We start from the raw sequence: 15327 nt of genomic DNA on the forward strand, positions 1-15327 counted from the left end.
AGTGAAGCTAAGTAGGGCTAGAAAGGCTTGCATGTGACTTTTTCTCTCAGCTGGAGCAAAAGGTAAATGACCCACAAGTAACAAGAAGCCCCAAACACAATTAGGATCCTTTTCTGTTTGTTTGCATCTAAAGTAGCTGCTAGCAAGCTGTAGAATTTTTTTGTGTGTGAAAGTGATCGGTGATGTGATAAGATTCAAATTTGGGGCGCACGGCTACAACCGCTGTGCCAGGGCTGGCTGTTCAATGAGTTGGGCACTCACTTCTGAAAATCAGGTCCTTCTGTTGAGATGTCACATGACGCATGCAGAAATACAAACACTCAAAGAACATTTGTGAGGAAAGAAGGAATGAATCCCCTCAAAGGGGCTCGGCAAGGGGATATGAAAACCTGGCTGTTGAATAGCAGTTCAACATTTGTGCCTACAAAAAGAAATTGCTTTCGTGCTGTTACCAACCAGTGGTGTGTGTTTCCCCTCCAGGCCAAATCATGTTTGATCCAGTCATCAATGGACCACTCTTTACTGGTTCCAGTGGCTAGCAAGCACCAAACCTGCAGATCTCTTTCTTCTGCTCATGGGACCAGTCACCAGGAAGCAGGTGGGGAAGCAACCTGGTTGCAGGCCACGATATTTCCCTTTCTCCTGAGGTGAGAAGGCAGTAGGGGTGGGGCAGGAGGACAGGAAAAAAAAAAAAAGGGAAAATGATAGGGAGTAGAGAGTTACCAGTGTGAGGGAAGAAATGTGCAAAAGGTGTAGAAAGCTGGTGAAAGATTCCTGAGTATAAAAAGAGGGTATGCACTAGAGAAGGAGTTCCTAGTAACTTCTTATCTGGGTCTTCTAGCCTGTGCCTCTGTGTAAGTACCGTGCTGATGCAAGTAACAGCTATCAGAAACACACTGCAGCATTCAGACCTCTAATCCTGCGATAGAGTCATGTGGGAGATTAAAACTAATGAAGGCTTTCCTTTAAGCTTTAAATATAATCTAGGTGTAGGGTAATGTCCTGAAGATACACCCTGCAGAATCCAGTGAGAATTTCAGACAATCACATATGAAACCATGCCACAGATCTGTTTCACGCATTGAAAACAGTCCGGTTTCACTGGATATCAAGAATCCAATCATTTGAGAAATTTGAGACTCCTATCCGACTTGTTTATTACAAATGCATACCTGACATTTTGCACACTTCCAGGGTAGTATCAAAACACTATAAAGTTGCTATCATTGTACCCATTACATAAAACCTACAGTTATGAATTAGTTAAAGTGTAACGTACAAATTTGAAGTAACTGCTTCTACAAAAAGGACAAGAAGGAAGCCAGTGCAGACACATACCGGAAGCAGGAGTCATTTTCTTCCTTTATGAGCAATGTTGAAGCCTGAATGTTCCACAAAGGAAGATGAAAGAGCCCCCAAGATAAATATACTTAAAAGCTGACACAGACAATGATGATTTTCATGCAGTTCTTCAAACAAGTTCTTTTAACATAAACACAGAGAAGTTTTCACTTTGAAAGTTACACTGCCAAACAAAAGTTTATAAAGGAAAATTAACTCCTTAAGGAGAAGTTGAGAGAGTACAAGCTAATGCTGATATCTGTTAATCCCATCTCAACTGGAGTGTTTTCTACTTTATGTTGAAGCTACTTAATAGCAACGGTAAATTCTGATTTTCAATAGTTAAACACCAGAAATCTTTAATAGGCCTAAAATATATTCTGAGAAGACATTTTTACAAATTAAAAGAAAAACATGAATTGATTCATATCATTTAATATAGTAGTTATAATAGAAAAGGATATGTTCACCCAACTTGTTTTTAAATCTAATTTAAGCTCAGTAATTGTACAGAACTAGTGACAGTAGCCACAGATTAGCCTTCTTTTCTGTCTTTATAAAGCAACAGCTTTGGAAAGAGCTGGACTAGATGTGAAACCTCTGTCCCTGTTTATTCAGCATTATAGCGTGGTTCTGCATCCTTATGTCACTGATGACATAGGTGCTTTCCTATTTATGTTGTTTGTATTCAGTTTGTGCATGCTGGAATTATATGCACTCTTTAAACTGCACAGGCTAGTGTCCCTCTTGCCTTAGCTCATGAAAAAAAGAACAATTTGACTTCTGGGATTAAATAACAGAAAAAAATTTACAGCCACACAAGCTTAAACAATGGAAAATCTTAATAAATGGTCACTTTGTAGCATTATTTGTTTCTACTAACGTTATTTTCATGCTGTGTATTTCCACAAACCTATGTAGAAAGACCTGCAGATTTATAGAGTTTGTCCTCATTATTTCCATTTCTTTTTCCTTCTGTGGCTTATTTTTGCCTGTTACCTTGATCAAAAAAAAAACAAAAGCAACAACAACAACAAAAAAAACAACCACCACTTAGATATTTAAGAGGAGCTTTTCTCCCCTTCAGTCTTTCTGGGTATGAAATATTGTTATTTTTTATATACGTATGTGTGCATAAATGTATGTGTGTATATGTGTTATAAATGTATATATGTACATTTATGTATGCAAATGGAGATCTAGGCTCTCCTGAGTGTCCATTGTGAATTATTATTGTTAACCTTGTAGTACTTCAGAGCTCATAAGCCACGTTTAGTGAAGGTACATGTAGTTTAGTCACTTTATTGTCATGGGAAGTGGTGTAGTTACTAGTAACACTGTTCAGACAGGGGTAAAAAGAAGCAAGATTTAAATATAAACATAAAACCTAAAAGGCTTTTTGGAAAGAAAAAGAACAACTCTATGAAATGCATAGATTATTTCCTAGAAGCCAGGCCACAGGAACAATAAACTACCCAAACTATTAAATATTCATTCAAATCAAGAGCATGGATAACATCTAGACAAAACTGAGGAATTTCCAATTTATAGATATGAAGTGTGACCAAAGAATATCAGTAATTTAAAAGATATGTATTCATCTATTATAAAATAGGGTGGAAAGTAGAGCTAAGTTAGAAAATGAGAGGTTTGAGATCATAGAGCTAACTGCTGGAAAAAATTACATACCACAGTTATTAAAAATGAGGTTACAATCACTTGTACAGAAAACTGTTTATAATGGAGATGGGCAAGGAGCACCACTTCTGAGCAAGTCTGTACAATCTTACAAGATAAAATCAAGTGGCAATGACTTTGACCTGATTTGTCTCTTGGAATTCCTCTCAGATATCATTTCATTGATATCTCTGTGGTAGTTTTTGGACTGCAAGAGCTATCAGTCAGCATCCAGTCTCTGGTATGACACCACTGCTCGTCGTGAAGAACTTCAAAGGAAGACCATGTGCAAACTGCCACATATTAAGGAGGTTTTCAAGAAGGCTATGCAGCTAGTCAAAAATTTCCTTGGCGTAAAAATGAAACAATTTAAATCATAAGTGTTGGTATGGAAACTAGTGAAGCTTAGGTGGCAAAAAACAAAGAAACAAACATGTACAACCTTAAAACAATAAGCACAATGTTAATATAAAGTGTTAATTAGCAAGAAATAAGAGATTCTTTAAGAAAAGTAAATATCCTTCAGCAATCAGAAATCCAATGTTTGTGACAGCAGTAAAAGGGGGTCTAACCCACAGAGATAAAACAAATTAAAAAAATAGGAGTACTTGAAACAGTTCAATATCTACAAATAAGACTTTTAAATAATATTAGAAATAGCCAAGAGGATAACTGGTTAGTTTGCTGACTTCAGAACAGAAGGCATCATTAAGGAATGCATGTTGCAAAGAACCTGCATAATTCACCTGCATCAGGCCATAATACATAAATTTATCGTAGAACAACATTTTTCCAGATAATAAATTAACAGCAGTGATTAAGACACAAGCAAAGATGTCTCCACAAACCGCTAAGCTTCTAATATTAGCTTCTACTCCGACAAGATTTCCAAGGGAATTTAAAAATCAAATTGAGAGCTACTAAAGTACATGCAAACAATTACTAAAATAATCTGTTTTACCAGACTAGGAGGAATCAAAAGTTATATCTACAGTTACAGAGAGGTTGGCGTGATTCTAAGCAATACAAATCTTCAGGACAAGAAAAATGACCTGGAAAAATAAAATCAGAAGACTAGAATATGGTATGTCAGGTCTAATCAGGAGGGATTCCACCAGGGACACTGTGCCTCTTTCATCTACTATTTGCACAGCTAGAGCACTTGAAGACATGTAAGCATACATAGTAAATAAGGCAGTTTCAGTTGCTGTGGATCTGCAGACTAAGCAGAAAGAGTTCACAAGTAGACACAGTTGGCAGGAGGAGGAACACAAACTAAAAATAATTGAGATCAATGCAAGAAGTTATGATCGGAACCTGCCAACTGACTAGAAATTATTGAGTTTTATCTAATTTAGGAACAGGTTTTAGAGAGTATACTGGCATACAGCAGATTTGCAGAGGGGATTCTTTTATATATTCTTTTATATATTCTCTATTATTCTCTACATATTTCATTTTTGTTTGTATACAAAAACAAACAGGAGAGAATACGTGGGCTACTTCAGAAAATTGGTCAAAAGAAAATAAATGTGCAAAAAGAATTGGTATGACTTATGGAGCAAGTAGTGGATAAAGAACAATTGTTTTTCACAGTTAAGTAAGAATCTGTTTTTTATAAACATCGCATCAAAATACAAAAATATATAGTGTGAAACTTGAATCAGTTGTGTTTCAGTCCTGAATGCCTGCTATCAATAAATAACAGATCATTCTTTCTGTCTTTTGCAGATTGTTTCGCTTGGACTGCAGTTTATCATCATTTCAGCAAGTACTCAGTCCATAAGACCCACCACCAATATTTTCCCTGCGCTTATTTTTATCAGGTAAGATAACTGCTATGGAGCTGTTCAAAACAAATTTTATTGTATTCTTGATTGGCACTTTGCCTTAAGTGCTATTAAAACAATGCACAAAATGTTTAAAGGAACCTAAGAGGAGCCAGGATGTTAGAATTACATGGATATTGGAAATAGCACCTGAGGGTCATTTCACTAACATCCATGGCAGGAAAGAATAGCTTCTGATTCCTGGCTAAATTAATTTGGAAATATTATCAGGGATGTTTTTTGTACATTCTTGTCCAACAGCATGTAACATGCAAGAAAAATATACATTCACTCCCAGAGAGGTTACTTCTTGGTTCCATGATGGCAGAGAGGAAGGTGTGAATTCTTATCCTTTTGGAGTACTTCTGTAAGAGGTTCCTGGCCTCAACCTAAAGTCACCGTTTTTTTTTTTTTTTTTTTTTTTTGTTTCTATATCCTGCTACAGGGGGCATGTTTTACTAACTAAAGGTAGTTCTTACATCAGAGCCATGAGAGGGAAGAGAAAAGGCATCTGGGTCACTGAGCACAGCACGGTGACAGAAACTGTCTCTGCCACAGAAAATGAAGCCTGTGGTTTGCTCTGGCCACATTCTCCGGTGTGGAGGCCTTGGGCTGACTCACGTTGCCGGTGGTTGGTGTTTCTGAAGTGGCCACTCTTAACTTCAGTTCCTCATCACCAAGGGGCTCCCGGCAAACGACAGGAGAGGGAACGGGTAGGAAAGAGGCGTTCTGCTTCCCGGTGTCCATGTGTGTGTGGGTCAGGCCTTTCTAGGGGACTCGTGTATAGGCTTGACCTGAGTGTGTAAGAGAAGATTGAGGTATTACGTAGCAATGTCCTGATTGTGGAGCTATAAAGAGATGGTGGAGGTGCAGGTGGAATGAAGTGTGTCTACTTGGTGTGTGCGTGCTCTTGAGGAATGGATGAGTGCGTACATATTTGAAGAGTTAACTACTACAGGGAAGGCGAACCTCTCATCCTGACGGCAGGGGGTGAGCAGAAATCTCTACGGAAAGGTTTGGGACACCCTGCGCACCTTGAGGGGCTTTGCATGAGAACTTCCCCGTACTGGAGCATTATGCAGATCCCTGGATTTACGCAAGTCTATGCGTAACTCCCAGGACAGAAAACCCCACTGTTGGGTTTTGAACTTATCCCATGAAAGGTTATGCAGCCGGCTCTCCTCACACCGCAGGCCGGGCCCATTAACGCAGTGACTGTGCTCAGACTTCCTCCAGCCCCTTCCCGAGCTCTTCTTTCCCAGGCTCCGACTCGCGCTGACGCCGCAGGGACGAGGGCACGGCGCAGAGCGGGAGCCAGCGGGACGGGACCGGGGACAGCGGCTGAGAGCCCCCCGCAGCTGCCGGCTCCAGAACCGTCGGGGCCCGAACGGCCCCGCCCTCGCCCCCTGCCCCCGCTCCCGCCCCGTCACGGCCCCGCCGCCCCGGCCGCCGGGGGGAGGCGAGCGAAGGGCGGGGGCGGCCGCCGGCTGCGCCACGCACGGCCCCGACGCGACGCGGGGCGCGCTGCACGCCGGGACTTGAAGTTCCCGCGGGCCCGGCGGCCGCGCCGCAGCGCCGGGTGAAGGCCGCGGGGCAGCGCATCTCGGCCGGGCGGGGGGCGCGGCGTAAGCTCGCCGAGCCGCCGGCTGTCCCCTCTCGTCGGGCTGCCGGCGGGAAAGGGGCGGCCCGCAGCGGAGAGGCACGGAAAGGCTCCTGCCGCACCTCCTCCTGCCTCTCTTCGCCCCGCGGCGAGGGGGCCGGGCACTCGCCTGCAGGCCTCCCCCCCCGCCCCGCAGATGGTACGCGCCGCCGGAGGCCTGCGCGCTCCTCCCCCCGCCCGCCGCCGGCTCGGCAGCTCCATGGCCGCTCCTGCTCAGTCCGGCTGCCGCCTGCGCCCGCCCTCCCCGCTCTTAGAAGCGCCCTCCCCATTGGCTGCGGCCGGGCGGCCTTGCCAATCAGGAAGCGGCTCTCATGGAGGAAGGGAATAAATACAAGATGGCTGCTCGTATAAAACCAGGCGTTGGGCTTCGCCCCGGCGATGGGCGGCTAGAGCCTTTAACCCGCGCTCCGAGGGTCGCGCACCGCCGCCGCCCGCGCCGCCGCCGCCGCCCCGGGGGGGAGCGAGACCCCGACCGCTGCCGCCCGCAGCCGCGCTCAGCCGCCGCCCGCCGATCGCCGGCGGGGCCGAGGCCGGGTGCGGCGCCCGAGAGGCCCGAGCTAGGCCCCGCGCCCTCCTCCCTGCGCCCGCCGGGCCCCGCTCCGGGCGGCCATGGCCGTCTCCAGGTCGGTAGGGGACGGGAGGGAAGGGGAGGGGGGGCTCCGGGCCTCTGTGCCGCTTGGCTGGGGGGGGGCTGGGGAGCGCTGCCCCGTTTCCCCGCTGGGCCCGGCAGCATGCCCAGGCCTCGCTGCGGCTCCTCCGCCTCGCCGGGCCCGGGGGTGGCAGCGGGCTCCCGGGTTTGGGTTCCCCTCCCGGGCGCGGCCCGCAGGGGAGCCACCTTCCTTCCTTCTCCCTCCCTCAGCCCCCAGGGGCTCCGCACGGGGCGCCTCGGGCGGCCTCTTGAACGCGCCGCCTTGGTTTTGTTGGCTTCGTCGGGCTAAAACAGTGGGGGTTTATGATACCGAGCCGCAAAAAACGGGGAGAAACTGTTTAGCCTTTTCGAGCCCCTGGTTGTAAAGTAGCAGAAATAAAACAGGCTTCCGTGGAGAAAAGTGATTAGTCTGCTCTGGCTCTGCCTCAAGATGTTGGGCAGTATCTGCTTACACACATGTGCGCCCGGGTGTGCCAGTGTTTGAAGTTATTCACTGATACAGAGGTAGGTCTTAATAGAGCTGTTCTATTAAAAAACACGGAGCTCAAATTCTTGCCATCTTTATTTTGTGTGTGAAATGGGTATGTTAAGCTTCTGTACAGAGTAGTTGAAGAGAAACCGTAAATCCAAGTTAACCTTGTGATAGATTAGCCTCAAGTCATATGCTGGTGGAATCTCTGTTCTTCAGATACACTGTAACAAAAACAAATTCCATTTCTGAAGCTATATGTGAAGCTTACAGTTCTGTGTAGCAGAGTGAAGGTGTGCACCCTTAGAATTCAAGGCCATTATAAATCAAAATGTACAGTAGCAGTATACCTTTTAAGACTTCTCGTAGGGGTACGTTAGTTTGAGCTTAGTAGTTTCTTCAAAATATCCCTTTATCTTATTCTACTCATACTTCTTATGAGCCTATATATGTTAGGATCTGCTCCTAATGCTGTCCATAAGGACCTGAAAGCAGTGAGAGATTGCTGTAACAAAACTACTATGTGCTTTAAAATAATACTGTAAGCAGTTGCGTAAAATAGAGTAATATTCTAATTTCATTAGATGTGGAGCAGTCTACTTAAATAGTTGTGCTGAGGTATGAGTGATATGGGGCTTAACTGGAGTGTTAAGATAGAACTGAAAAGTTTGTATACTGAGGCCGTGCCTACTGTAAAGATCAGTGTCAAATCGAGTTAACAATGTTTCCGTATTCCTGTAAAACTACACTGCTTTAGTGAAAAGCAGTAGTGCTCTCTGCAAGGAGTTAGATAACACCTGTTTGGTCTGGTAGCTGATATGAAGACAAATTTCTGTTTTGGCTAAGGTTCATTCCTAAGCCTCACTGTGAAGCACAAAAAGTCAATGTGTTAATAAGGTCATGTGATGCGTTGCTTCAGTGTCTAGTTTTAAGACCAAATTGTGACACAAGTTGAACATAAGGAATTGAGCTTTAATAAAAAGTGCTATGATACTTGTGAGTTGGTATAGAATTGTTTCAATTCCACGTGTAAATCACATAAAAGAAGTAATATTTTGGAATGCTGTAACACCTTGGCTGTTCCTGGAGAACTCCTAAGTTTCTCTATAATTCGCGGGTGTGGTATTGTGCAAATTTGGCTTCAGACACGTTTTTTGATAGATAGAGCAAAACCCATCCATACCCCTTTGAAGTTACATAGCTCTTGACAAATGAACCTTTCAACAGCTTGACCGCTGATATTAAAGTGTCAATATTGCTTTTGGTATATTCAAGAAATCTTGTCTTTACCTCTTATTTCAGAGCATTGAGTTCCTAAGATCCTTTCTTTTCAGACTTACAAGTGTTCAGGACAATTATTTGTAGCATAGCACATACCTATGTTACTGTAGAAGGTGTGGTTGTTCCAGTTTTTCTACCAGTTCCATTTAAATGTAGAGATAGGAATTTTTCCTCTAAGATATTTACCTTTTTATACATTTAAAGGAACATCATCTTTCACTGCTGAGTGATTCAAACTATACAAGTGTGGGGAGTGAGGGAGAAGTTGATTCAAATTAATCTTTCTTCAAGGACCATAGGCTTTACTGAGGGTATACCAAACTTTGATATTAAAAAAAAAAAAACAAACACAAAACCTTCACTAGCGTTAAGTCTGTATTGGAACCTTACTTAAAAAAAAAAAGTTTTGGAGGTGTGTGGGGTGTGTTTTTTACATTCTCAAAACAAATTATCAAGTGTTTTTTTCTCCCAGTAAAGTTTAGTTTTTGCTGCTCAGTGAATTGGAAACCTTTCTTAAAACTAGTCTGATCAGAGTGATCTAAACAAATAGAGGGAATGCTTTGAAATACCTCAAAAAACTAGATTGCGAATTTGCAGTTCTGCTATTAATAAGGTCATCTTAAAAATAATTAAAGCATCACTTACTTGTAATTCATTGACAAAATGGATTCTGACACTTTAATCTGTTATATGTAACTGTTAGTTTTGTGTCATTCTGCTGTTATATGGACTATACACATACTCCTATGTAACAATTCTGTGATAATACGCTAGAAAATGGACCTAAAAGCAGAGTAGTGGACACCTCATACCAAAAGAAGTTGCAGAATGACTTCTTATATATGCTCATCTCCTTGGTAGTTCCATGCTGAGAAGACTAAACTACTAACCTACCAAACGCCAGCCTCCCCAGAAGGAGGTATGGGGGGGTGGGAAGGTTGACATTCTTTCTGTGAACACGCAAGCTAATTTGCATAGGCGTTCTCTCCTGTTTCTGGTCTTAAAGTGTATGTGAAGTAGCATCATATTTGCATAACTAATAAAAATAATTAAAATTCTTCTCAGTGGAACTGAGAAGGAAAAAAGGAACTGAAAAGTTTTGCTTCACCTTCATTCCTATGAAGTTTACGTGAATAAACACAATACCTCACTTATAACCTTTAGAGTTACTTTCGGTGAAAAAGTAACTGCCAATTTATGGAGAAGCACAACAATCATAGATTACTCAGTGATTGAGTTTCAGTAGATGATGAAGTGTTGATAGTGCCTTTCAATATCCAATATAAAGGTCTTTTCAATTTCTGTCATGTGTTTAAAGGCAGCTCATGTGTCATCATCATTCCAACACCAAGGCTGCTGCCAATGGCTTTCCCATGTTTTTTGAGGGCCTTCACAGCGTGAGGGGGAACAAAGAGTTTTTAAAATACAGTGAGAAAATGCATGAAGCTGGTAAGATGCATTAAGGGTGAACAATTTGGTTTTAATAGGCATGTCCTTAAGTTTACCCTGAAATAAGTTTACCTGTACCTTCTTAAAGACAGGCCCTTCAGGATAACTTCGAGACCTTCCTGAGCAAGTATGGGGGAGTGTAACAGCTGGCTGCTGTTGCAAGCTGTTCTGCATTTGGTCCGTATGATTTTAATACTGGTTTCTAGAGTTTTCACTGTCTTCATTTGCTTGGATTGCTATATAACTGGAAGAGTATAGAATGGAAACTGAGTTTTCAATTTAAAAGAAAAAAAATCATGTCAGAAGGCTGTGCTAGTAAAGCCCCTGGAAAATAAGTGGGTCTCATACGTTGCTCTTGGCTTTTGAAGTATAGGGTAGTGACTACCCAATAACAAAGGGCTGCACTGGGTGGTATCGTTATTTATCTAAAATTTTAGGTTTGATATTGCATTGTTAGGGGGCCAAAGTTCTTAGAAAATGCCAAAATTATCAAGAACTTTTGTTATGGCCCTATACACCTTTTAGAAATGTTCTTTTGGGCTTACCACAAACTTTTCTAGAGAGAGAATTTACCTTCTAGATCATTTGAAGCCATTACTTCATGCATGGAAAGCAAGAGTTAGCCTGACCAAGAAGCATGTTTTCGCTCCTACTTAAAGGAGTATAACTACCCTATTTTGTCTTTGACAAGCTCTTGTAGTGTGCATCATACCCATTCCCCTGCTACTCATCAGGCAGATACGCTGACCAGTGCAGAGTTGTGGCCAAAAAGCCCAGGGGGAATAGGGTACCTCTTCTCCCATTGATAGAGGCTGACAGAAAGACCCCAACAGGGGAGCTGCCTTCCCGGCTGCAACAAGTGGGAGGGAGTGTCCCTGCAGTAGCATGTGCGCTGCTGCCCAAATGAGACAGAGCTGTAAAATTTCTCAGACACCTAACAGACTGACATGAAAGTCGAAGCCAAGGATTGCACACTGATAAGGACTCTAACCCATCCCAGCAGCCAAAACTGGAGTGCTTGCCAAGGCGTTCTCTCTATCGCTTGGCAATGCACTTGTTGTGTTGCATTAGTGCATCTTTGTGCGGCTCTCTAATTTCCAGTGCTATTTTCTCATTGTTTTTGTAATGGAAGTGGTCATATGTATTGCATTTAGATAGATACGTATATAATAGTTAACAAGTACGAGAGAGGAGTTCTTTACTGTGCGGGTGACAGAGCACTGGAACAGGCTGCCCCCAGAGGCTGCAGAGTCTCCTTCTCTGGAGATGCTCAAAGCCTGCCTGGATGCCATCCGGTGCAAGCTGCTCTAAGTGGTCCTGAATGGCAGGGGATTTGGACCAGGAGATCTCCAGAGGTCCCTTCCCACCTCAACCATTCTGTGAAATAAAGCTTGTATAGCCTAACACTGCAACTCGTATAACACATGAAATATGCATTCCCTAAGGAGTACTACTAATTTCAGCATTTGGTTGGCCTGTGTGTGCAGTATATAATACTGTCACCAGTGGTGATGGAGCCCTCGTTTCATTTGAGCTGTCCCTTTCACTGCTCTGTAGGAAATGAGGATTACTCTTATCCACAGCCCCACCTTCAAAACCATTTACTCCACAGTCTCACACCTTTCAATTCATTCTTGATGTATATCCTCCCAGTTTTTGTTCTGAAATCTGATGATTATTTTCTCTTTTGCTGACTGTATATTGGAAAGTTGCTTTCTCGCTTATTTAACGTTTTATATGTGCTTTTAACAAGGGATTAAGTTTTTATGAACTGTGAAGCTGGCCAAGCTGGGTCCAAATGATGGAAAACTGAACAAAGGTTTATTAGGTCAACAAGAAAAACTAAGGCATCTACATTAGAACTTAAGTTGAACTTCACAGTGAGTGTCAACCCCAGTCAAGTCTAAATTTTAGTTTGGTGAAGTTTTCTATGTTTCTGAGCTGTTTCTGTGCTAAGAAATTTCTGGGTCCTGAAACGTGATTTATAGTATAAACGTGTAAGAGTGTTCCCTTTCCTTCTGATGGGTGCCAACTTGAGGTCTCGCAAAGAGCTCTAAGTTAGAACATTGCAAGGATCACCGCATGAGGGTTTTTGTAGGGTCACACGACTTTAATGGGTTGGAGGACTGCCGGGATAGATACGAGCTGTTCTGTACCAGCAGCTGTACTGTCAGTGGTTGTGTCCTGGCATACAGGCCCAGACAGACGTGGAGCCCAAAGTGATCGCTTCATTGGCAGCAGTGATCAGTTTGTCTGTTTCAAGCCTAAACTCATCTGAGGTCAACAAATGAGAAGTTTCCCCATCTGAGGTGCTGTGAGGACCCTATCCAGTCAGTCTGCTTACACTGCGGTGATCAGAACCCTTACACAATTAAGCTGTGCACGGTGTCTTTGGAAACATTTTTGAGATAATGTTAATAACCTCTGTATCTTGACCTGGTCATTAACTGTCCCCCTATTAGCTTTGTAATACCTCTGTAGCTGATGGGCTTTCAAATCCATGTTGTGCATCTCCCAGAGCAGTGCCATAAGGCTCACTTTAAATATTAGGCCAAGTATCCCTTCAAATGGAGAGCACCCCTGTATTTGGAGACGTACCTTCAGGCAGCAAAGAACTGAAAATTAACGTGGAGAATAGCATAGGTCGGCAGTTTGCACCGTTTGCCTGCTGTGCCTGGGTACAGTTATGTGTAACTTAGGTTAATGCAGACTATCCAAAACTCTTCAGAAAGCAGCGACTAGAACTTGGACTGACCGTGCTACCCGGAGGGTGCCTCTGAGTTGGTTGTGGTGGTTCTTCTGAAAGTACTTGGTCTCGTGTTTGTCCATTGCCATTTTTTGTTTGTAGTCCTTGCTGCAATAATAACATTGGAAGAGCAAAATGCTTGTTATGTTTACTGATTGGGGTTCAGTAATAAAGTTTCAGTGTACTTCTGTTCACAAACCCCCATGTAGTTAACTGAACTAAGCCTGCATGTGTAATCGTTCTGCATGACAGTGTTGATAAAGGGGAAATCTCTCTAATCCCAGCCAACCTTGCAGTTCTGGTGAACAGCAATGAAAATTAGATTGTTTACTGTTTTTCTTGCCTACAGTCTTCTTCTAAAAACTGACTTTTTTTTTTGATTTTCAATAAGCCATTTGAGTGGTAGCAGTCAGGAGGGAAGAATCATGTCCAATGTGGGCTGGCTGTTCAGTTGATTGCAGACCTACTGCTTATTGAGTATTTCTCTCCATCAGTTCCCATCCTGGAAGTCAGAAGTTTAGCCTGACTAAGACTAAAGACCTTCAGTCTTATCAAAACTAGTGCACTGTAATGAAATGTTCTACTTTTGATGAGTTGGAGTATTTGTCTGGGGAGGTTTCTCTTGCCCAATCTAGGTGTCTGGTGCCAGCTTAGATGGTGTAAAAGGATCCTTGCCACTTGAGAATGACAAGGGTCTCCTATATCCTGAGCCACGTCTGCCGCCCTGTGTGCGTGACTCATCCTGAAGTGTCTCAACTGCTACTAGATGTTTGCTTGTAAGCACCTGAATCGACGTCTTTGTGTCAGAAACATTTAATGAACTCTGTGTCAGTGTAAAAGCTCGTGGTATTTCTTAGAAGAAAAAAAATACTTAATTTGAATGTAATACTGTTTGTAATGTCTTTGAATTGCTGTTCCAGGTTGTCTTGCTGATACTGAAAGCACTGATTAGAAAACCTCAAATTTCTCAAGTGAGAGGAGAAAAGTATCTAACTCATGGAAAAAATAGTGCTTTGTAGTGAGCTCATGTAGCATGAGTTCACATATGATTGCTGTCCTCTTGATGAGATGTAGTTGTCAGCTTGTGACTTCCATATGCTTAGAGCTACTTTCATATAGCCTGGGTTGAACTCTTTTAAATTAAAAGTTGCATCTGCGTTGTAGAGCATTTCACTCTACTGTATTGATTCTGACTTCGTTACATTTGTAAAAGGTGTAAGCCATGCTGTGCTATGCTTATAGCCCTGTTTGGCGTGAGAGGCAGAACCACGTTTCATTATAGAACTCTTTTAGTTCTTTTTGATTGTAAAAACGAGTTTAGAGACATAGTTTGCTCTGAGAATGAAAAGCTTGTCTGCAGGTCCTCAGATTTAATTCATTTAGAAGTTTTAGGGTTTTTTTTAATTCTTAGTGAAACAAAGAATGCAAATTTTAATTTAAAAAATTAGAGCTGCTGATCAGTGTCAACTTTCCCTATGGTACTCTTTCAGCTAGAGTAGGAGAGTGCAGGCTGTGCTGGATTCTGCTGCAGCGGCACCAAAGCGTAATTAACTTAAGAATCTTAATAATCCCAAAATACTAACTGTTTGGGAATTGCATGTCAGGGAAACTTGGGGGAGGGCAAGGAAGAATGACTGGCATCACTAGGAGGTAGACATCATTAGCTGTATTTACTGATTCTATTTTATTTTGCTGGGCTTGAAATCTTCCTATAGGGATGTGAGACAGTAGAAAGAGATTTTTTTTGTTTTATTCTGCATTTGTGTGTGAATTAAGCATATTAAATTTTAAGATCGCAGATTACAAACCAAGCCTACTGCTGTTAAAAACAGGTAGGTAATACTGCCACATAACTTGTGGGGTTTAGGAGTGAATGTCTAATTTTGTAACTGAGATTGGAATTAAAGTTGGGTCTTTCTGAGGGTAGGCTGTCATAGCAGTTTCCTCCTGTTTTGTCACATGAAGAGTTCTAGCGGAGGAAGTGGTCTGAGTTGCACATTCCGCTTGAACTTGGCGATGAAAAAAAGATACTTTGATAGTTAAAGGAGTGGGTGGCACTAACTGGCAAACTGCTTGAGTATGGAACACCTTGGTTTTGTGGAGAGACAAAGACCAAACTGGGTGAGTTTAAGAATGAGAGAGCAAGCAAGCTGTGGTTCCTCTGCAAGGCAGTGCATTTTGCAGTGAATAATACTGAGTGTTTTAAGTCAGGTTGTGTTATTGCTG

The 15327-nt window shown here is 42.7% G+C and overlaps 1 protein-coding gene across 1 annotated transcript in view; it reads left to right on the forward strand.

The window, feature by feature from the left end:
* The first annotated feature begins 7041 nt into the window (after nucleotides 1-7041).
* Nucleotides 7042-15327, forward strand: part of BTAF1 (B-TFIID TATA-box binding protein associated factor 1) — a 48048-nt gene continuing 39762 nt past the window's right edge. The window contains 1 exon segment of the mRNA XM_035542185.2: nucleotides 7042-7130. Within this exon segment, the coding sequence (XP_035398078.1) occupies nucleotides 7117-7130 (14 nt within the window). The 5' untranslated portion in view covers nucleotides 7042-7116.

The sequence above is a fragment of the Cygnus atratus genome, chromosome 7 (assembly GCF_013377495.2).
Source record: "Cygnus atratus isolate AKBS03 ecotype Queensland, Australia chromosome 7, CAtr_DNAZoo_HiC_assembly, whole genome shotgun sequence".
Taxonomy (NCBI): Eukaryota; Metazoa; Chordata; class Aves; order Anseriformes; family Anatidae; genus Cygnus; species Cygnus atratus.